Source organism: Argentina silus, assembly GCF_951799395.1.
Source record: "Argentina silus genome assembly, chromosome: 8".
Classification (NCBI taxonomy): domain Eukaryota; kingdom Metazoa; phylum Chordata; class Actinopteri; order Argentiniformes; family Argentinidae; genus Argentina; species Argentina silus.
In genome coordinates, this window is record NC_139662.1 from 10,449,739 (window position 1) to 10,473,220 (window position 23,482).

Sequence of the window (23,482 nt, forward strand, 5' to 3'; positions counted from 1 at the left end):
ATTTGGTATTCATAAAATTACTTAATAATTAATGTTATGAGTTCAGGGGAAAAAAGCCCAAATTTGCCCAATTCAGCCTATGGGAGGTGAAGAAATAAAGTCTTGATTAACATTACATTTTGGCTGGTACAACTTGTCATGGCACTGCCCGTGTCATAAATTGGTTTTCAAGTGATTTGAAAGATTTGGGGCATGTGAATCATTGGACCCCGTTTAGGACCCCTTTCGCTCCCATTGGTTTTTATCTTGTCATGCTTAAAATCTAATAAAGTATTTACATTGTACAACTTTTGGGGGGCAAAACAAATCATGGCATGTTGTTATACATGATTACCAAATAAACATTTTTGAAAGATTGTGACTTTATTTATTTTCTCGTGTTCAGTATTGGGGTCTGTAGCAGACCCTGTTAGTAAACGAAACATGTTTGTAGCTTTTTTATTCAAAAATATGTGAGAGATGCTCTGACAACGTCATCCAAAGACGCCGGAAAAGAATCAAGCTGGAAGTTCAACAAGCTGAGCTGGCTGTTCTTGTCCGTCTCGACGAGTTTGTTATTGTGGAATCCTGTCAAACAACGAGAGAGGCTCTCTCAACTTTCTATTAGCTCGCTAACTGAGTTGACATCACTTTGTTCGCCAGCTATCCTTTTCATTTTCAATCCAGATATTTAGCGAAAGAGCCCACACTCTCTTCTCGTTCGACGTCATGGACCCCATCGGCCAAGGTAACGTCAATTATTAGCGAGCTGACATTAGCTATTGTTGTTGAATGTGAAACCTATTCACTAGCTGTCATTGGTAGATTCTAGTTGAAATGGATTTCGAATTATCCGTGATTCTCCACGCCATGGCATCTGAATTGCAAGGCAAAGGGGGGGCCCGACGCCCGCTCTGGAAATATCAGATGCGCAAGGGGAAAGGAGGGCAGGGGGATCGAGTTACTATCAAATTCAATCTTTGTTAACCACTAAGTAATTTCCCGATAGTCTACACGATGCTAGCTAAATTCATTTGTTAGCTATTATACGTATGATATCGGTGAGGAATATTGGTGTTTTTAATGGCTCGTGTCTTGTTGTAAACAAAGGCTAGCCTATGCTAACTTGTGCGAGCTACATTCGCCAGGCAAGACAGAGGAACGTTGCTATTCTGGCTTGTAAAACTCGTTATCCTGCCAGATAGGGGGGGGGGGGGGTGAGTTGGCACGGCCACATTGACACTGACAGCCAATAAACAATTACACGTCATGGGGTGTGGCAAATGCAGGTGTTTTCTGGTTGCCTTAATTGACAGCTCAATTGACAGCGCACTGTCCTTTTTCACGCGTTGACTACAGTCAAACAATCAGAGAGATTAGATTTTGAGCCGTAGTTGATTCATTTGTCATTAGTATGAATTTATTATGTAGGTTACCAAGAGGACGATTAATCTTGCCCTAGCCAAAGAACAACGGAAGTATGACCAGGCTGGGATGCCACATGCATTGCTGTTTCTGCAGCCTCCTTGCAAGGGCCTTGTCACAGCAGATATGACATGATTAGGGTCACCTACATTTCATGTCTTACATGACACAATTTTGCATTGAATTAATTGGGCTTTATTTCAAATGTTAAATAGAGAGTGCCGCTATTGTCTAGTAGTCTCAGTCTCTATTTTAGAGAGGGGTTAGTCATTCTACTGTGTTTACTGTGATAGAAGACAAGCCATAGCAAACACCAGTCCCATCTCAATCCAGGACACGGATAGCATTAACCAGTTAAACAGAAGACATAGCTGTTGTGGTGGTGTGGGAGCCACAGTACTTGGTCCACAACACATCTGTCTGTCATCTCCTCTACCACCAACAGAGCATTCTTCCTCTGAGACAAAAGGTTCTGTTCACTGTGGATGCAGTGAGTCAGTGCAGGAGGAAGAGGCAGTAGTAATGATGATGATGATGATGATGGTGGTGGTGGTTAGTCTGGTGATTAATCCTACAGCCTGGCCCAGTGCAGCCTCAGCCTCAGCCTTGGCCCACTCATGGACAGAGGGCTAATGCTCTAATGGCAGCTTGAAAGGCTTTAGCTTCCGCAGCACGCTCTAGAGTTACTCTGGGAACATTTAACGGCATAATTGGCCCACTTTCCATCTCCCCAGAAATGTTCTGGCAGCACTAAGCTTTTCCCATACACTTACCTTGCCATCAGGACGTGTGTGTGTGTGTGTGTGTGTGATGAAATGGGATGTTATTGGTACAGTAGCAGGCAGCTACCGCTACAGAAGCAGAGATACATGGCCACAATACTAGAGATCAGGGACAACTTAAGACGCTGCTTGCTACCATTCCCCCCTCTAACAACCACTGTGTGTGTGTGTGTCTCCCCCCCCCCCCCCCTCTGTCACAGATATCAACCTGAACTCCCCCAACAAAGGCCTGGGAAGTGGCACAGACACCCTGACGGACGTGCCCGTGGAGGGAGCAGTGGGGAGCGTTATCAACCCACTGCCCCCGGGCCTGACTGAGGAGGAGGCAGAGGAGCTGAAGTCTGAGCTCGTCAAGGTAGGCCTATAGCCCTGGGCATGTTGGTCCTGGGCTGGTGTAGCCCTGTCAGAATAAGTTTGGTGATATCCCTCAATATCTGTGGTTGGTGTGTGTGGGGGGTTGTTGTAGATGGTTAACCATCCATACAACACACACACACAACCACATTTATTTCTTAGTTTTAACCAGTCAAGATTTTTACAATGAGTGATGAATCTATGACTATTCATCCTATGAATAGTGAAGCCTACATGTTGTTAGATGTTATTCTTTGTTATTTGTAATATGTGTACCTGCCATTACAATAGTTTTGTGGCCATATGTGTTTTTAAACATCTAATGAATGAAATAATTCACTCAGTCAAGGGTGAATAAGGATGTTTCTTTATAGTGCTGACTCATAGTGATGACTGGATCTGTCTGCTGTGCGCCTGTGGTTGAAAATAGAATAAAATAAATAAATAATAATTTTAAAAAAACTGATTTAGCCTTTCAGTGTTCCCTTCCTCTCTGTTGTGGTTCTCTCAGGTGGAGGAGGAGATCAACACCCTACGGCAGGTGCTCTCGGCCAAAGAGAAGCACGCGGCCGAGCTGAAGAGGAAGCTGGGCCTGAGCCCCCTGAACGAGCTCAAACAGAACCTCAGCAAGGGCTGGCAGGATGTCCAGACCTCCAACGCGTAAGTAGTCGATCCTTCTAGAAGCTCTGAATTCCCCTCCTGTCCTGTGATCCACCTCCCTATGGTGTTCTGGCCCGGTACAGATGGACCTGGTACAGATGGCTAGAACCGTCTGGATTCTTGAACCATTGGAATCATTTGAGATGGTATTCAAGGCAGTCATAGCTTAACTTCACTGTACCCAACTATGTGTATTCCTATCCTGTTGCAGTGTGAGTCATAATAGACTCCTAGTTATGTAAAAAAAAAAATGTTTTATAGAAGTAGCACATAGTCATGCCATGTCTGACTGAAGTCTCCAACTGTGGACCATCCACCTGGGGGAGAACATCTCTTTCCTTTTAGTATAGTAAAAGTCGGTGGTGAGTCAGCTCCAAACACCACAGTGATTCACAAGCTCTAGACTGTTTTCTTTTCACCGTCTCCCTTCAGATCAATCACCACACATCTCACACAGACAATACGGCACAGTACCGAACCGCTTTGGCTTAACCCCCCCCCTCCCTCCCTCCCTCCCTCCCTCCCTCCCCCCGTCTCTGTTTCTAGCTATGTGAAAACCAGTGAGAAACTCTGCGAGTGGAATGAGAAAATTGCCAGTTCGGATTTGTGAGTGGTGTCGTCCTGTTACTGTTTGCTTGCGCAGTAGCGACGTGTGCTGTTCTGTGTTTGCTAATCTCACCCTCCTCTGTTTGAGGAACACCTGCGCAGAACTTTTAGCACCGCACCGAAACTTGGCTGCGAGGCCTGTACGCATCTAACCGTTACCGTTTTGGGTTCCGTAACTGCCTCACTTGTCTTTGTCCTCAGGCACCGTGGGTTCCCTCCTCCTCCTCCTCCTTCTGCATCAGTGTGAAAAGTCTCACATTCCCTTGTGATAATCTTTTTTTTTTTTTCTTTTTTTTTTTAACGTGGGCCCAGCCGGTGGTTGAGTCCAGTGGCTAGTTTTTTTTCACTTTGCAGGAGCTGCCTGGGTCTCGTTGCTATCCTGGTGCAGTGGGCGTCTCTGTCTGTCACAATGTTGTCTTTAACCGAGGTTTGCTCAAGCAGTTTGGTGTTGAGACTAACCCCTACTTACCCTCCTTCTCTGACAGAGAGCCATGGTCACTGGCAGAGAAACCAGTACCCCTCCCCCCCCACCACCACCACCAAAACCTCTTTGTTCCGTGTGTGTGTGTGTGTGTGAGAGAGACAGGTCAGCAGATCTTCATAATGCCAGGATAAGCATTAAACCTATACATTTGCTATTATGATCCCAGAATCTGCACAGACTAGCTCTGTTTATTTTGTACACTGTGACTCACTCTCACGTGCCATCTGTCTGCCTGTCTCGTACATCTCGTACATCCTCCACTCCCTTTTTCCTGTAATGTTTTTCCTGTTCTTAAACAGGTGACCGTCTTGCCCTCCTCAGCGGCTATATGACATCCTCATTTCCACAGCTGCTCAACCAAACTTTTTTTAGATTTAGAAATACTTCCCTTTTGTTTGGTAGCTAGTGGTTAGACTACACTACTTTCCAACTGCAGAAACAGAGACAAGTCTTTGTTCTCTTCTGCCTTATTTCTGAAAAAGTAGTTCCAAGTTATCACCCCATCTCCACCATACTGTTCCTGCATTGCTAGTACAGCACTTGGAAGTTTCCGGGCTAACTGGCTTGGCAGGGTTGGCGCTTGTTTGGCCTGTGAGGTATCTTACACTGGCCCTTTGAACACACACACACGGCTTCTGCAGGAGAGAGGGAGAGGGAACGACAAAGGAGCTCTTTCGCTTGATCACATGACTAGTCCAGAATAGTGTCAGGATGCGGAGCTTTCTGGACGACTGCCACGTGACAGACAGACTGTGTGAGGATGGGTCTGTCATTTGAGGTGTGTGTGGGGGAGTGTACAGAATGAGAGATTGTATTGCGAGCTTAGTCATTATGTATCAGCATTTGCACCCAGATGATGGGTAGGCCTATTTTAAACCAGACTACAGCTATGCTTAAAAGTGATCCTATTGTATTCCATGATAGTCATCAGAAAAAGAAAGCCACATAGTTTCCCGTCCAAGCTGCCAGGCTGCCTAACACTCACACTGTGTTAGTTTCACCTCCATGTGTGTATATGTGTGTGCAGTGACTAATCAAACAGCCTGCTGTACTGCTTATCTGATGCTTGGCACACCCTTCGATGTTTGTTAGTGGATTACTTAAGGGGAGGTGCATCACTTGAAATAAGGGTCGCTATGGGGTATTGTTGTGTCCTTTTCACCACAGAAAGTCCACAGGATTTGCCACGTGCTTCTGGTGCATGTTTTCCAAAGAAAGACATGCCATTCCCTCAATGTTCATGTTGTTTAGATGCAGTGTCATTTTTAAAGACATTCCTTGACCTAAGTAGTGCTGTGATACGCTTTTGGACTGTTGAATGTGTGTGTTTAGGCAGGCCAAGTTTCATAATTGTCGTTAGCACTTAGTTAGTGTCTAACCTGTGTTTTTCTTCCCATGTAAGAGGTTGGTGATTAGTCATTTTATTTTTTCTATGTCACACTGTGTGTCCGTAGATATCTGTCCGCGTCTGCAACTTTGGATGACATTGCCCAATCAGAAGCGTGAGTCGATATACATATCTATATATATTTCACTTTGTGTTCTTTTGGTTTCTATTTTGTTCTAGTTTTATTCTAAGTTTTATTTCCTTTAAGGGATGTTGTATTATTTTGACTGCTTGAATGCTTTTTATTCGGGGTTTCTGATGGTGGTGGTGGGGGGGGGGGGGAGTCAGTGTGTAGTGTGGTAGATTCTCTGCAATGCTGCTTTAGGGCCTGATCTAGTACTGCTGAATTAGTGCTCATCACCATCATATCTCCTGAGTCATGGGGGCCCTCTGACCGTTGGAGCAGGAGCTGATATCATTCATTGATTCCCGTCTAGCCGCTTGCATTTCCCTCTGTCTTTTCAAAGATATCAATACCCTGTTATTGGTCAGGATGATTAGAAACCAGTATTGTGGGCTGAAGAAGAGATGACCAAGCTAAGCAGACACGTGTGCCCAAGGGCTGGAGGAGTACAAGATATTGACTAGAACATCAATGTCTTGTGTTGTTTGATAAGGCAATCTGCTCCAACCTTCCATACACACAGAAGAGAATACCCTTGTAATTGTAATGCATTCAGAGGGGTGTCTGTAAACGATAGGAAAATGTCATGTCGGCAGGAATGTGTGTGTGCGCACGCAAATCCAGTGTGACAACTCCTTTCACACTTGCGGTTGACTCTGAATGTGACTCTTGTTGGTGGATTTAACAACGCTTGTACTGCTGATTCATATCGTTTAATAGTGTTTTGACCTCATTTTAGAACCTTTTTTTTTTTTTTTTTTTTAAATACATAAGCCTGCATTTTCAGTTCATCCAAGGCTGAGCTCACCCTGAGAATGGTCGTTTGGAGAGTTCTTTTTTATTTTAAAATGTATTTATTTGTTTGTTTTACGGCTGCCACATTGTTGTGCAATCCATGATCCGTCTTTAACCGACAAAAGCTTGCAATCCCTACCACACCCTGTTCCACACAGGGAACAGTGGGCTGGTAGTGTTGTGTAACGCTGGCTGCTGCACACAGTAGAACAGAGATTCCATTCCACAATATTACATCTACTAATAATCCACCATACCAACACAAGTCCACATACTGTACATCCGGCAACCCACAGGACAACAATATTCCACGTCACGTCATCCACATGGCATATGCTATGTTGATGACTTGCACATGTATATAGCACACAACAACATCAACGCTTTACCTTTGTCAGTATGTCTCACTCCATTGTCAGCTGCTTGCATTTCATATTAGTGTGATTAGCCTAGAGACTGTGTGGGAGTCAAACAGTTCACGAGTAAATGCTATATTTCATTTCATGGTTTGTCAAAAGTCAAGTCTTTGATGTCAAACGATGCAGTGTGCCTTTTCTTAATGTCTCCTTACCGGGGGGTTTGATTCCGAAAGTGTGTGTCCGTCTGTCTTTCTGCAGTGTCTTTCTGTCCTCCTTTTAACCTGACAGTGACAGACTAACCCTTTGTAGTGGTGCCTTTCGCTTGCTGATGGAGGATTGTGGCTTTATCTAAACCAATTGTGGCCACTTAAAATGCTGTTCATGCCTTGATGGTAGTTTCTCTCTGTCTCTCCCATCTCCCTTTTTTTTTTTTCTCTCCCTTGTCCCTCCCTTCCCTCCTTCTCTCTCTCACCCCCTCTCCTCTCCACTGCAGGTATAAGAAGACTCAGGAAACCATGTCTATTGCTGGACAGAAGACCTCTGCTGCTCTCTCCACCATGGGCACTGCCATCAGCAGGAAACTGGGAGACATGAGGTAAAACCACCAAACATGCCAAGATGGCTGCCCTCATTGCCTTGTACAGAACCCACTCCCCATAAACTTAAACAAACTAATATAGCAGAGATGGTAGAATGTAGCTTTTGTACTGACACTTTTCTTGCAGTTAACTCAACTTGCTTGCTGATACTCTGATATGATATCGTCTTGTATTGATCTTTAAGCACAGATGACAAAGAACCATGAAACCAGTCTTAAAAATGTCTTCCATTTAGCAAACTGGCTGACTGGCGAGTGATTGGCTGCCCTTAAAAAGGGGCAAGTCCATAGAGTTGTATTAATTGTAGGCTTAATGCGTTCTCATTAGAATTGTGTGGCCTAGCCTTTCGGCATTTCATTTGTGTTCATGGAGATCATGTTTATTAACATAACCACAGCTAATAAGCTAAGCTAGTTAGCGAACCAATAATATTCACCCTTGATTCTGAAGGGCCTTGATATTGAACACTTAACAGTGCCATTAACCACTAATCCCTTCATCATGTTGTAACCCATATTCATACCGCCTTTTTAACATACCCCAGAGTGTGAGTGATCTGGGAATATGGGAATATGCATATCTGTATCATATCCATTCATGAGAGAGAGAGAGAGACGTTGGCATCCCCCCCCCCGTCTGAACAGTGTTTCCACATCATTACTAACCGTCCAACAATACTTGGAAATATTTATTTCCTGCATGCCATCCACGTGCTTCCTGAACTTTACTCCCTTGGCTTTTGCTTGTCCCATTCCTTACTGATATCATTGTCATGTCATTGTCTTTCATTATTAACTCTCCATCCCAAAGTCTGCGACCTTCATTAGTGCTGACGATAGGCAGCGCTGTGGTCCATTCACCCCTTACAAAGCTACTAACACAAGAGTGTGTTCCGCCTGATCGCTTATGCTGCTTGTTGCTCACCCTGTTTTTGTTTCCCCCTATTTTAACTGCTGCGTCTGGTCCACAGAGCTCTGCCCTTTTCCAATTCCTTTGGGTAAGACTAATGTGTGCCGTGGCTTAATTGACCTCATTAGATACATGCATACTTTTTGATGATATTTCCGTTGAGGATGATATTTCTGTTGAGGTTCAGCTCTGTCAGTTAAAACAGCTAGCGAGCGTATCTGCTGCCCTGCTTTTTAAAATGTATTGTTTTTACAGATAAATGTGATGTTTCATCCCCCTCTTTGGCTGTTCCCTTTAAAATAACGTTTACTGTTTGATATTTTAGTTCGTAGAACTCTACTGCATTTGAATGAATTTGATGATTGTGACTTTGATGATTGCCTTGGGTTGTGTTTGACTGAAGTGACCACCAGGTGGCAGTCTCTCCTTACATTGCAGCCATGACTGCCTATGATCGTGCTTGTCTGATTAGTGCCCAGTAATAACCTGTGTTCTCCAGTGGGTGGCGCCCTCCTCTCACTGCTCTAACGTCCCTGTCCCTCTGCTTGCTTTCTAACGCTCACACTTCTTTGTCTCCCTTAAACGCTTACAAAGTAGCAACTACTCCATTCGCCATTCGATAAGTATGCCAGCTATGAGGTAAAGTACATCCGGTTAGATTAGCGTACCCTTTTCTCTCTTTGAAAGTAAACTGTCAGAATGATTCTTTTTTTTTTGATGGACAGTATTTGTTTGTGCATGTCATGATTGTTTGTGAGTACCTCTTGATGTTCCAACTGGGAGATTGCTGCTGAAGATTGCTGAGTCCTTATGCCTAGTTACAGAATAGGCCTACACTTTTGTAGGAATTGTGAGAATCCACCCACTCAAGAGTGGACTACACATTGATGATAAAGCTGTTATCTCCCACAGGTTGCCCTGGTTGAAGTCTTACTATTAAAAAGTCATTTCCCCTGGTGGGGGAGGGGAGATTTTGCATGAATCCAGTGTTCATATGACATTTTATTTTTTTGTTGATTAATTGTATTTCATTGATATGTCCCCCTTAGACAATGACAACTGTAAGATGTATGATTCCTTCAATGTAATATATTGCTTCTCTTTTCTAGAAACTCTCCAACCTTCAAATCCTTTGAGGACAAAGTCGGAAACATCAAGGTGAGCCCAGAGTTGTTATTGACACAGAGGGACGGATGAACGCGTAGTATTTAGTAGGCACAACACCAATCAGATACAGATGGAACAGTCACCCAACACATGCCAAGTAGTATAAAATTGTGTCCTTTCTGTACATCTTTCAGGCAATATCTGGGTGGGGTGACTTATCCTTTTATCCTTTTAAAGAGGCAATCTGAGATTCAAACCACAAAGCGGTCACCCGCCATATATATATATATATTAATCTTATATAGCAGTATAAGATGATCTTATATTTTGGGTTCTGATGGGGTAAGACTGTTGATCTAAGCTTATGAGGCATTTATAGAAGTCCATCGGTTGTAGATGTACGTATCCCAGATTCCCCCTTTGTCACTGTATATTGGGTTATTCCCCATTGTCCATCACACACTGACACATGGCTTGCCGTAGTTTGACCATCATGTTGATCCTCGCCCTGTTCTCTGTCCCTCTTGTGAACGTCTGTTCAGTACAAGGTGGTTGGAGCCAGGGGCAACGGCGAGGCTGCCCACTCCCCGAACGACACCAACCCCACTCAGGACAACGCCCCCTTTTGAAGCGCCTCTCCGACCCGGGAAACTGTATCATCATCTGAGTGACCATCACTGAATGACCCCCCCCCCTCCTTGACCTCCGACCCCTCATCACCACCACCATCCACTCCCCCCACTACCAACTACCCAGCACTGCCGCCTCGTCGTCCTCATGTGCATCTCAATCCTCTAGTGGCTTCCTGTCCTGCACTGATCTGACAACACAGGATAGGTGAAAGCTATGTGGCGGATGATCTCTGGAAATGCGGGCCTACTTTCACTTGTCTAGTTTTTTCACATCAATGCAGGTGACAGAAAGGAATCCAGGAAAGAGGAAGTCGCTTTAGACTATTGAGATGCACCCCCCTCCTCTCTCAGCTAGATCTCTCCATCTCCTTCTGTCAGCCCCCTCGCCTACTAGAAGCATGTGCATATCTCATCTCACCACACAAACACAACCGCAAAGACAACTTGAGGTCACTTGACATCACCACAGGTTGTAAAAAAATACACTAAACAAAAACCTTAAACCATTTTGTATTATAAAACTATTTTACACTGCTTTGCATAATGTTTTTACATAACTTTTATCTATATGTATAAATATATATGAATAAATATATTGTAAATGATACTGCCAGTTGGCATTCATCTGTAGGTAAAGGGGACGCTAAACAAAACGAAGCAAAACAAAACGTTTAAAAAAATAAATAAAAAAAAAAGGAAAGAAAAATAAACAGTATGAACACGATGATCTCAGTTTTGTACCTTGCTGCTGCTGAGCATTTACTTCAGTTTGTTGTTTTTTTACACTGAATACAATGTGAAGCAAAGCTTTGCTGTGTACCTGGTGAATGTGGAAGCTCATCCATCGGCCTTACACACACTCACACACTCTCCCTCCCTTTGCTTCATTTGTTACTATTACTTTGCTGGGAGAAAATAAATGTTAGTTTCCATTTTCTTTCTCTCTTTCTTTCCCTCCTTAAGTTATAAAATAAGGTTGGCTGGAGGTTTGACTTTCTTGTTATCTGTAGGCTCAAGTTCTTGCTGTTGTGCCACAAGTGAAATTACCAACTGTCAAATAGACATCTTGTTGCCATTGTTAAGAAATGTTCTCAAAACCCAAAATTCCTAAAAACACACACACACACTAACGTCACTGATACCCACACTTGCTCTTTGGCCTACTTAGCACTATTCCAGCCTTTGTACACTACTACTAGCTGCAATAGTTACTCAGCCACAGTACAACATGAATATGACATGTCATAGCTGCAATTGGTATGGTAGCACCGTCACTTTGTAATTTTAAACAATGAAGTAGATTGTATTATTGCCCTGCTTAGTCTCTTCTTGTCCAGGGTATGGAAGTTTCATTCTGCCTTTATCCTACCTAAGTGTTTCTTTTTTTTTTTTTTTTTATCAATGTGTTTCTGTTGATCATTTTGGTAGTGAACTATTTAGCTATTGTATTAATTTTTGTTTTTCTTGGTCGGGTGGAGTTCAAGAGCTATTTGTATTTAATTGCCATCAGTAAATTGTTGCCAATATTTAAATACCTGTTACAGATATCTCTCTGTCTCTCTCCTTCTCTCTCCATGGAATCCTTGAATGAGGTCATAGCAAGACGAAAAGGCAAGGTGTGTGTAGTTTGTGCAGAGCTGCAGGCATTTAGGGGGGGGGGAATGCATATATTGGGATGCCATGGTTGATGGATTTGTGAAACACATGAAGGGCATGTATATGTGCCAGCCAATGTAGGGGATGAAAGAACATAGCTTTATTATTTAGGACGTGGGCCTAGTTGTAGATTATAAAGGGATCAGATTGGAGACATTGGTGGATGAATTAAAACATTTTTGGTTTGTCGTCTATGTTTGGATATCAATAAAGCATTCCTTTAAACAAAGGAGAGTGTGTCCTGTGTTTCATATTGCGGGGCTGTGAGAAGACTGTTTTGGGCGATAAATGCAGAGCCAGTGTACTAGTGTATAAAGCATGACTTGACCTTTCAAGTCAAAACCTTCTGACACTTGTCTATTGAAAGAATGCATGTGAAAACGTCATCGCCATCGTTAGCTAAGGAATCGTAAAGAACAACAAACGTATGAAGAAAAACAGTTGTTCCCTGACCGGGAATCGAACCCGGGCCGCGGCGGTGAGAGCGCCGAATCCTAACCACTAGACCACCAGGGAAGGCGAGAGACAGAGCTACATTATACACACTTCAATCACTCAATGTATATCATCGCATTTTGTTTTAGTCATTAGTTTAAATGCCATTTTGTTTTTCGAAAGCGATAGCCAGAGAATTCTAGAGACATACCCCATGGATAAAAGCTGCGATAGTTGGCTACAGACACGCGTGCAGGGGAGGTGCGGGACCGCCCAGCTACACCGACTAACGGGACCGCCCCGTCTCGTCCGCGATTGTTGTTGACGTCACCTCGTTGTATAAAAGTCCTGCCGTGGGCTCATTCTGGCAAGAAATACTGCAGCGAAAACAGCTGGACGTTGGAGGGTTATATTTACCCAGAACTTATTTTCAAATGGGCCCCGTCGCCTAGCGTTTACTCCCCCGAGCCTCGCCGACTGAGTTGTGTGCTATTAAACATCAGCACGTCTGGGTTATTGTAAAGGTAAGAGATTTTGCACGACAATGAGTTGCTGTTCTGGTGGGGAAAGCGAGGGGAGACAATCGAGCTAGCCCGCTAGCTCCGCTCATAATAACAAATGATGGGTTGTTGTTTTGGAAATGTGTTCGGCTGCTAGAACAAAGAACCTCTAGCTAGATCACCGTGGTTTTTTAAACGTTACGGACAATACAGTTCACAGCTCTATCGACGATACTATAAGATGTCCGGAATGTTTTTTTTTTTTTTTTATCCTTTCTGGTTAGCGGCATGCCGTAGCTTAGGCCGCCCTAAACTCCAATATGGCTTGGCCAACTGAAATATCCTGTTTGTACCCCTCCGTCCATGTTAATTGTCCAAATCCTCGACAAGACAGACATTGATTATCGCATAAGGGGTAACGGATGGCATTTAGGTCATTGACTGAATCATGATATTGTATTGATGAGAAATATTTCCGAAGCGTTCAGTTGAAATGTCTTGTTTTGCCAGATGTATTACGCATTCCGGATGGATAGATGTGATGATTGTTAGTGGCAGAATTGCATAGACTGTCAAGCCATGTCATCATCTCTGACTCAGCCTCTCTCTCTGTCTCCCTCAGGGTTTACATCAAACGCACAGTTTACCAAATTCGGAAGAATGGCAGCAATCCCAGCAAGCGGCTCTCTCGTTGCAACCCACGACTACTACAGAAGTGAGTTGCTGGCATACAGTCAGGCACTAGCTTCTCAAACCTCTTGTTATGGCTCAAGTTCAGCTGTCTGTTGGACAGATCTGAGTGACCTGTAAATAACAGCTTGTTTGTAAGCTCTCTGCTGAAGATTATGGACAACTATATATGATTAGTGTTTTTGAGTTGAACAATGGGGACATCTTTGTGTACTGAAGGTGTCATAGGCTGAAAGGCCAGGTGACTTGTGAGTTGCAGACAGTGTCTATCCAAGCCTGTACTGTAAACATCCCCCCCCCCCCCCCCCCCCCAGGGCGCATCGGCTCTACCTCCAGTAGCAGCTCCTGTGGCAGTTCGGAGTACAGTGGGGAGGTCATTCCACACCATCCAGGTAAATGAGCAAATGGGTGTGAATAATTGGACAGGGGGATTGTTAATTTGGGGAGGTGTCTGGACAAGTGTCAACAAACAGCAATGTGACACAGCTACAGACATGCCAATAGTGTGTGAGTGTGTGGTGGGTAATCGTGAATTGTGGAATGAGGAATAGTAATGTTCTCTTACAGAGAAGTCCAGTTCACTTGCAAAGTGTTTCTTAAGATGGATGACTGTATAGGATTGCCTCATCAATGGCTTGCCTGTAATTGAGTCAGCCGGAGGGGCAGGTGGAGTGGTGTCACTGGGTGTGTCAGGGCTAAGTTTGGCACAGTAACACAGAGGCAGTAGACTGAGTCATCAATCAGAGCCACCTTCTGAAACACATGTTCACTCTAGTCTAAGGTCATGTACTGGCAAAGTTCACTTGTTAATACTGGGAACAGCTGATGTAAAATGAATCATTGATATTCCATTGATTTGTCTTGTCTCCCCTGGACATCTTCAAGGCATTGTTTGTTCTTGTTTCTGACTGTGCTCTTATCTGTTCTCAGGTCTGCCCAAACAAGACTCGGGACATTGGTGGTCCAGTTTCTTCTTCGGGAAGCAGAACCAGCCTGGGATGACCACTCTGACGGAGGAGGCCCAAAAGAAGTAAGTAGAGTTGGAGAGAAATGTGCCATCTACTACATTGCAAGGCAACGTAATAGAGCTGGCCCCACACATTTCGCACTCTAACAAACTAGCACACATTGCGTAACCATTAACTGCACAGAACACTTTCACCTGTAACGAATCATGGCACTCATTTAATTGCAAAATATGAGAATGTAATTCTCTTGAATGCACCTTTTACTTTTTGTTGTGTTCGTCCTCACTCACGGTGACCTCTAACCTTTGTCCCTACAGGGCGGGGGCGGCCATGACTGTGACCAATGGCCAGGTGACCTGTATTGCCCAGGAGATGGTGATGCGGCAGCAGGTCAGCGAGGCGGGGAAGTCGGAGCCGGGGAGTCCACCCCCCTCCTGAGCTCATGATGGGATATGGGGGGGGGGGGACCAACGCTAGGAGACGGAGGCGTCCTCTTAGCCTTTTATGTTTTGTTTGTCAGTAGTACAGGCTGCCCAAGTTATGTATTTTGTTTTGTAACCTTCTGTTTTTTTATATATATCTGACCAAAAATAACAAAAAAAACAAAAACACAAGAAACCAATTTTTTTTTTTAAAAAACATTTGTACTAGTCTGTAACATGGTGGAGCATATGATACACTTTTTTGTTAATCTTTTCCACTTGTCACCCTGTGATTGCAGATGAAATAAAGTAGACTCTTGCAGCCTATTATCTTGGCCTTCTTGTCTGTGGTGTTGCCCCCCCCCATCAGGGATACTGAGAATAAGTCCTGTCTACTCCGTAAACACAGAATAAACATTGAGTAGGTGCTCAGTGTCCTTGCCTAGCCTTGTTGTACAATATGTGAAGTGTTTGAGGAAACAGGGTTACGCAACTTGCAGAGCGGTGTTGCAGCCAGCTGTTTTAGAAGGGTTTCACACCGCTATGAGAACATTGCCTGCACCCAATTCACTTTGGTTTATAACTATCACTTCCTTGTTTGATAATATACCATTTAGCTGACGCTTTTATCCAAAGCGACTTATATTGCAGAGAGTGTATCCATTTCAGTATATATGGTCCCAGCAGGAATCAAAGTGTTATTAGCACCATGCTCTACCAACTGAGCCACAGAGGACCACAGTTTGACCAAATGGTCCTCAGTGCTCTAACAGTTGTGGCACAAGACAGTCATTTAGTAAGTAGTTCAAATAAGGCATTTTTAAAGGGATAAAACGGTCACGATTTGCAGATGTCTCTGTGATAGCTTTATTCGTTTATCCAAGTGAATTAGACATAATTAATTCATTAATGAATGGTTCATGGTTTTGAATTCATACACAGCCTTCATACATACATTCATACAATAGTCTACAACGAGAGCCAGCCTACAGACAGAATGAAAGCCTAGCCTGGAGTGCCATTAGTTGTGTAAAATCTGGTGCTACTATACTCATCCACTCAGATGGAACCAACCGACCGACTGTCGCACAAAAGAGGAAAAACAAACAATGAAGGAAACACAAAATGGCCTCTGCTGTTCAAAGGGGATTTGTCTACGTTCCTAATCTGAAGTGCTTTTTATCTTCCACTGTGCACTTTTTCCAGGTCACTGGGTAGGGCGAGTTGATACACTGCATGTAGGGTGGGAATGGGAGAGCCCTTCTCTCTCAGTCTGTGTTCTGCTGAGTGTGTTCTTTTCATCCCCTGCTGTCTCTCTGCACCTGGCAACAGGTTCCTGCCAATCGGGTTTCTGCAGGAGAGGAAAAAAATCTTCCTATTGGCAACCAGCCAATAGAAGGGGTGAAAGGGAACATCTTGTCCTGTTGTTTATGCTCAGAGTAGGAGATGTGAAGATGAGGGTTATGAGGGTTATGAAGTTATGAAAGGGGGGAATGGGCAAGGAAATGAGATGAAGAGGGGGTGCTACTATAGCTCGTCCGTGTGATAGTATTTGATTGTATCAAATAGGATGATTGGTGATGTCACTGATTGGAATACGTGATGTTTGTATTTAGTCTTGTTATGAAGGAACTTGCAGCAACAGCTTGTTTTTGCCCCTCTTATCTGCCTAAATATAAAAAAAACAGGACTAGTGTGCGCAGGACAAGGTGGGGCAGGGTAGGGCAAAAGGTCAGGGCAAAGGGGCAGAGTATAAACAAAAACTTGTCCAGCACTGACTGGCTTGTTCAAGTCCACACTTCTCTGCTGAGAGGAGAGAGAATAGAGGAAGCTGAGGGTGAATCTTCCTACTAGGGTCTTCCTCTCTCCTCCGATCTTTAAAACAAAGTAAGTGGGAGTGTTCTCTACTTGACGGCTCTGTTAGCCGGGCTGGGGCGCTTGGCAGGTGCAGTCCGAGGTGTGGGGCTTCCCAGAACCACACTGACCCACAGTCCTCGAGCCATCCCTCCTGGGAACCCTAAAGGGAACACGGAGAGGAGAGAAAGGCCCATTTGAGTATAGTACAGATCAATGAGGTCTTCATTTTAGATATAAATCCACATGACTGGATTATCATCACTGAAAGAGCAGTATGTATATCTTCAATTAGTATGTATTTAGTCAATTACCTTGATTTGTGGACATAGTCACCCAGACAGTCACCTGTCTTTGTTTTGGTCGTGTTGAGCATTCAGAGAGGTTGAAGACAGGCTTCATATTTTCTGAAGGGCTTGTGCCTGCAGTGGAAAAACAGTCCATGACACATTTCATAACAACAAATCACAAGCAGAACTTCTGAGTCATTCCTTTGAACGTTCATTAAACCATTCTGCCAGTCACTCAGAAATCTCCAGCAAATCCTGTGTGTGTTTGGCTCCCTGCAGCAGTAATTCCTCCCGGTAGGCTACTGTACTAATATGTTTCTATGCCCCTGTGACCTGATTTATTAAATCTGATCAAAAGCATATTGGATTCCACATGCCCTCATGGCCACAGTGTTATAGGTTATAGCTAAAACACTATTGTTTTCAGTTGTTATTATGTACAGTAGTGATTACACTGATAATACATTGAACATCATCAAAGGATTCTCTCTCTTTATGGATAAGATCTCTGAACCAGAGACTGATGAAATATCAGATTAATTAGAATTACTTTCAGGTTGTGATAACAATGACTTTTACCACAATGACTTTTGATCTATTATAATACAGTAAAAAAACGAACTAAACTAAAAATAATTATTCATATATATAGATAAATAAATAGATGTATCTATTTGGTTAGATTTATGTTGTAAGATTTGGCTTTGATGTGAGGATTCCCGTTTGTCCACCAAAAAGGATGACATTCAGTACACATTAAGAGAACACTCAGTTCAGTCGTGATTCACAAAGTGCGTTCCTATCAAAATTCACCACGTATTCATCTCTATCCCTACCTCGATCTACCTCTCCCCCACTTCCACACCCAAGATAAATATTAGTATAGTGGGAAGAGGAAACAAAGTCAAGGTTTAAAAATAGGGTCCTTACTCCGATAGAACTGGTTCCGGGCGAGGAGGCACGCGGGGGAGTTCACACTGGTCATGGTGATTCAGGGTAGTTGACTCAGGTCCAATTCCCTGAAGAGAGACAGAGGGAAACAGGGCCATGTTGATCAGAGGTGAAACAAACAGACAGTAATGGATTTTCCACCTGAACTGAGGGACAGTTTGTTTAACCTGCCACACCAAGGTTTCTATTTTCAGCATTGATGAGAATTCTTTTTCTATATATATTTAGAAAATGTATTTTTTTCTATATACTTTTTCTAGAATACTTTTTTATTGATTGATAACTGAAGAATATATTCTATCCCTGTAACAACACTAACAAAAACGTTTTGGGGAGAATTTATTGTTATTAACAATGATAATGTTTTTATCTGAACATTTCCATTGCGTGATATTCTAGGAGGGGAATAGATAGTTTGGGAAACTTCAAAATCTTTAAAATACTTCTTCTGTTCTTCCTTGATTCAGTTTGTTTCAGTGTGTTTTGCGTGTGTGTTTACGCTTAATCACTGTCACCTGAGCTGATCAGAGCTACAAATATGTTGGTAGAATAGAGGAGAATCAAGCGTAAAGCTGTATGGCTCTCCTAGTTCCTGTAACTGATTACATAAACCAAACTTTCACATAAGTCATTAATTAAAAGAATTAAATACTAATAAAACAAGGCTCTATCCCCCATTGCTGAACCCACTTGACCCCAAGTCATGAAGATAATGAATGGAGGAAAATATCAATGAAAAGACAAACACAAACAAGAACCTTATTTTCTTGGCAGAACAGTGAGCTGTGCATTCAGTAAAAAAAATGGCTGTCTGCATAGTCTCCAATGGAAGTTACGTGAACTGCAAGATACATTACTGAAAACTTGCGTGGCGGTTAGGCAGTATTAGGCATTCACTTCGAGCGGTTACGGTTAGGGTAAGTTGTCAGGGGAAGGTATTAGCAAATATTAGCATAAGCGACAACAATTAGCAAGAATTAGCACCAAAAAATTGCATTCCAAGCGTGATTCAAACCAGCAATGTTCGGGTTGCAAGTTATGCCTTTCGTATTTACCTGGCCAGTATAGCTAGATAACACGTTCACACAGAACGTATTCTTTGGTCTGCAGAATCGAATGTATTAATTTGGAGACTGGGTTGATCTATCAGTGGTTATAGGCTTTGTCAATAGTCATAGGAGAACACTCTAGAGCTCATAATTATTCTGCAGGTTAAATGATGAAATGATGAAAAAACAAATGTATCATCACAGGTATTTGCTTTTCTGTCTGCGGTTTGTTGTTGATGCAGAGTTGTAAAAAAGGACACTGTGTCCCCAAGTCTCTAAATCAACAATTCAAGGCTACAGTTGAGTACAGGATTGAACCCCAAGCTAAAAAAGGAACATTGTTGGTTTTAGATAAATGTTGCCCTGTGTATGATTCAGCATCATCATAATATTTGTTTTCTGTCAGATGCAAATACTTTCAGGGTTATTCACAAAGGCCTTCTTCTGGTAAACAAAGTTTTGACAATGTTGATGATACATTTTACATACATACAATGCATGTTCACTCATGCTTGATAGTATCACCATCATTCAGTGGGGGAGATGGCTGGGGGTGTTCAGGGGCATGGAGACGCATTGGAGGCAGGGTAAAAAGTGCAAAATAGGTTCATCTTTAATGATCCATTTACAAAAAGGAGCACATGCTCAAAACAGGCTTTGGCAAAATGCTAAACAATAAAGAGCTTATAACTATAACAGCACTCTGTCCCGTCTCTTCCCCCTGGCCTCTCCTAAACTGAGGGTTTCTTTTAGGGCCAGCAGCCTTGATTGGAGATGCTGATCAGCTGTTCGCCAAGCTGACGAGCTCAAGGACACTCAGCTGGTGGAGTGAGGGAAGGCAGGAAGGCCCCTAGTGGCTATTTTAGAGGAATAGAAGTGCAAAAGGTTAGGGTTAGTACAGGGAGGGTAGTGGGGGTGAAGAGGTCTTAGGAAGGACTGTTAAGATGTAGCCTGAAGAGATGGGTTTTCAATCTACCACCTCCCTTGGTACCTGTATGTATGGTCCCAATGGGACTCAAACCCACAACCCAAGCTGTGCAAGCGCCATGCTCTTCCGCCTGAGCCACACAGGGTCACATGGTGTTGTTCCCCTTGGTCAGCAGCAGTGCCCTCACACAGCGACATCACGAGGCCTCGGGGTGTTTTATATCTAATTAATCTCTCCTCTCAAAGCCAAAATGGATTTTCTCATCGCTGTTGGCCTACTCACAGTGGGTTTCACCCACTAGGGTTCCTCTGTTGTGCAACCCACTCAGCGGTTACGTAACTCAATGTTTTTCAGGATGTAGGGTATAGGTCATGGGAGAGAATGTATAGAAGCTGCCAGACACAACCTCGGCTCCATGCACAACACCAAGGTCCTAAAGAGAGGAGGGTTGAATGTTTGGTAACGTTCTACATAGGGCTAAAATGTATAATGTATCATTGCTTCTTCTTAAAAGCAGATTTGAGCCTTGTCACAGTCATAATATGTAAACTATATCATGTCTCTCTGTGTGTAAATGTTTCACCTGACGAACACAGGACTGCAACACCCAGGTGGTCCTGGAGAGAGGAGGGTTGTATGTATGTCTTTCACCAGACGAATTCTAAATTCTACATAGCCACTGTTGGGTGTGAGATTCTAGACCACTGCATTCACACCTCACATGTATTTGCAGGGACACACGAGTGAAGGGGGTGACCGTGACTGTTAATTGTTAATTATGAGAGCTAAAATATCCTCTGCAGCCCCCCTGGGATTAGGGGGGGGTGTTCCTGGGAGATCAGCAATGGGTGTTACACAACACTGCCTCACACACACACACGCACGCACGCACGCACACACACACACACACACACACACTGGCTCACGCATGCAGGCACGCACTCATGCACGTCTGCCCGCCTGCATGCACGCACACTCCACATGCTCTCTCTAAACCCCTTCACCCCAGCTCCTGCCTGGTTGGAATGCATTCAAGTTACCATGTGATTTCTCTATCTTTTCAGACAGGCGTATGCTGTCTGATTCCAAGTCATTTTACTTGAACTACATAGCATTGCTTATATACTAAAGTGCTCCCAGTTTCCAATACCAGGGTTTCCATCATTGGCTTCCAAATGTATTTGTCGTTTAAGATGTAATTCCTGCAGATGTTATGAGTCTTATATAAAGAAAGGATTTCGTTCAAATGGGAAAAGGGCTGTATAATCCACATTGACGTAATCGTGTCTGAGCTAGGCCTTCTAATTCAACAGACCTTCTAATAAAGTCAGGAGATAAACAGACACAAACAGAAAAAACATGCACTGCCCTCAAAACATGGTCTTTTCTCCAGGGTCATCACTGAAGGAATCTTATAACTGCTTACTGTAATAAAATTCAGGCTTACAAAGTCCATTGGCAATCATGATAACCCTTACTCTGCCTACTACAGGCAGTAGATAGAAGCCAGGACCCTGGGATTGGAGTGGGACATGTAGCAATGTAACAATTGGGATAATACTTGGTAAACAAGAGGATTTTAGCTGGTTTAGTTGTATGCTAATTACTTAGTAAACAAGAGCATTTTATCTAGTTTAGTTGTATATTACTGTAAATACATGGTAAACCAGAGCATTTTAGCTAGTTTAGTTGTATGTTAGATACTTGGTAAACCAGAGCATTTTAGCTTGTTTAGTAGTTCCACTGTCCATGGTCCAATAATTAGATAAGTAAAACAATTGTGTTTTCCCTCCAAAATAACATACTGTACTAATACATTGAAATAGTTTTAAATTCATCCCCCAAAGATACCAATAGTGAGCCACTTTGGAATAAATTCAGAATGATAAGCTATAAAACGTTGCAGAGGTTATGAGGTTATCGTACCATCTCTCTGTATGGTACTATTTTGAACATGCAGAAATGTGTTTACATATGGCTTTATGATATCAATTTTCAGTGATTGGGGAAAAATAGATTGCCTATGTGCCTTCCTTGCATAGTTGGTCACCAAATGATCCGATAAAGTTCTGCACATCACGCTCCACAACAACACACCTTAAATAAAAGCTCTTGCCTTTCAAGTCCCAGTCCAGTCTTTAGTATCCTCCTGTTTTCAGTTTACAGAGATTCAGTTAAAGCTTCATCAAATCAATCGGATAGAACAGGATCGATCCTGTTACCTAGATGGCAGTGGAAGAGAGCCCAGGGAAACAGACGGATGGATGGACAGATGGAGGGATGGATGGAGGGAGGGATGGATGGAGGGAAGGACGTATGAGCGGAGCGGACCCACACAGGCGACTCTCCACACAGAGTAGAACTTTATATTAACAGACCTCCTCGTCTGTTTCCTGCAGCCACCAGACATCTGACGCCCTCTCTCCATTGGCTGAGGAGGCAGTCCTACCCCCCCCCCCCCTCCCCCTCCCCGACCCCCCTCTTCACCACCCCCTTTCTTGACCTTTTGGGAGGGATCCTTGCACCCAGATGGGAAGAGGGGGGGCTGAAGCAGGCTTAAAGGCATTTCTCCCTCTCTCTGTACTGTACGTAAACACAGCTGACTAACGGTCGGATCTGCTCCTTACTGATAACAATAGGGTGTGTGAGAGAGGGAGAGAAGGAAGGAGTGTGAGAGAAGAAGAGAGGGGGGGGAGAGTGGGAGAGAGTGCACGCTTTCGCTTTCTCCTGACAGAAGGACACATGTGCAGCAGGAAGTAAACTTAGCTGAGTAAGGTGGAAATAGTTGCAGATGTGACAAGATTTCAAGTTGAAGTTGGTCAAGTTGATTCTAGACTTTGTCCTCATTAATTTAGGCCCATCTTACCTCCCCCCTCCCCCCCTCTCCTCTCCCTCTCTCTCTTTCATAACTTATGACTTTCGTAACTTTTTTTTAATACCTTACATAGCAGTGTACCAGAGAGAATTAGTTGAACTAAAAACCTAAATGAGCTGACTTTATCTGCAGGATTTCACCACAGTCACACAAAAGCCCCACTGTATGTCTAATGCCAAGAAAGTCAATTACATGAGTAAAAGGGCTGTAAATACAACTTCACTCTACAGGATAGATTTGAGATTCAACCATATCCATACAGATATCACAGTAGAACACAATACAATAGAGATACCACAAGAAGAGCAGGTTTTTCTGAGCACGTTCAGTGCGTGTTCACTTTTTTACACGTCTTTAGGGGTTTCCCCGCACAAAGGAGAACATTGCCCTGAGGCCACACAGAGGGAGGAGTGGAGCAAACGAGGGATGAGGGGAGGAATATGGAGGAATGAACAGACTTCCCATCAGCTGTTCCCACAGTCTGCTCCAGACTGTTCGGGACCTTTAGGTCTCCCTCCGGATGCCTGAAGGAAATACTAATACGGGTAGTAAGATGGAAGCAGTGCTCAGCTTTGTTGCTTGCTCAGCTTACCAATGTAATGGAAAAAACATGAACAAATTATATATAATGACATACAAATGTTACTCAAAATAAAGAGTCT

The 23,482-nt window shown here is 43.4% G+C and overlaps 2 protein-coding genes and 1 long non-coding RNA gene across 5 annotated transcripts; 2 read left to right on the forward strand and 1 right to left on the reverse strand.

Annotated features, from left to right (window-relative positions):
* The first annotated feature begins 506 nt into the window (after positions 1-506).
* On the forward strand, positions 507-10,870 carry tpd52l2b (tpd52 like 2b). Of its 3 annotated transcripts, none has more exons than XM_083675012.1 (7): positions 507-727; positions 2,387-2,541; positions 3,052-3,200; positions 5,745-5,792; positions 7,449-7,550; positions 9,573-9,621; positions 10,113-10,870. In XM_083675012.1, the coding sequence occupies exons 1-7, from the start codon at positions 709-711 to the stop codon at positions 10,197-10,199; spliced, it is 609 nt and encodes a 202-aa protein (XP_083531138.1). In that variant the 5' UTR covers positions 507-708; the 3' UTR covers positions 10,200-10,870. The 3 variants fall into 3 exon arrangements, with proteins under 3 accessions (XP_083531138.1, XP_083531139.1, XP_083531140.1); XM_083675013.1 differs by having other exon boundaries at positions 10,119-10,870; XM_083675014.1 differs by lacking the exon at positions 5,745-5,792.
* A 1,788-nt stretch (positions 10,871-12,658) lies between these two features.
* ppdpfb (pancreatic progenitor cell differentiation and proliferation factor b) lies at positions 12,659-15,200 on the forward strand. The gene is made up of 5 exons (XM_083675015.1): positions 12,659-12,817; positions 13,416-13,508; positions 13,798-13,875; positions 14,414-14,513; positions 14,769-15,200. Exons 2-5 carry the CDS (start codon positions 13,454-13,456, stop codon positions 14,887-14,889), a joined length of 354 nt encoding a protein of 117 aa, XP_083531141.1. The 5' UTR covers positions 12,659-12,817; positions 13,416-13,453; the 3' UTR covers positions 14,890-15,200.
* Positions 15,201-15,733: 533 nt separating this feature from the next.
* On the reverse strand, positions 15,734-22,252 carry LOC310808232. The gene is made up of 4 exons (XR_014554350.1): positions 22,062-22,252; positions 17,948-18,036; positions 17,042-17,149; positions 15,734-16,890 (listed from the first exon to the last, which is right to left on the reverse strand). It is a non-coding gene; the product is annotated as an uncharacterized lncRNA (long non-coding RNA).
* Between the last annotated feature and the right edge of the window lie 1,230 nt (positions 22,253-23,482).

Bases quoted from the DNA above. Each gene is read 5' to 3' on its own strand.
- tpd52l2b (XM_083675012.1), top strand. The intron at 3,201-5,744 runs GTAAGTAGTCGA...GTGTGTCCGTAG, and splicing joins GATGTCCAGACCTCCAACGC to ATATCTGTCCGCGTCTGCAA. The intron at 5,793-7,448 runs GTGAGTCGATAT...TCTCCACTGCAG, and splicing joins GACATTGCCCAATCAGAAGC to GTATAAGAAGACTCAGGAAA.
- ppdpfb (XM_083675015.1), top strand. From the start codon at position 13,454: ATGGCAGCAATCCCAGCAAGCGGCTCTCTCGTTGCAACCCACGACTAC. The intron at 13,509-13,797 runs GTGAGTTGCTGG...CCCCCCCCCCAG, and splicing joins AACCCACGACTACTACAGAA to GGCGCATCGGCTCTACCTCC. The intron at 14,514-14,768 runs GTAAGTAGAGTT...TTGTCCCTACAG, and splicing joins ACGGAGGAGGCCCAAAAGAA to GGCGGGGGCGGCCATGACTG.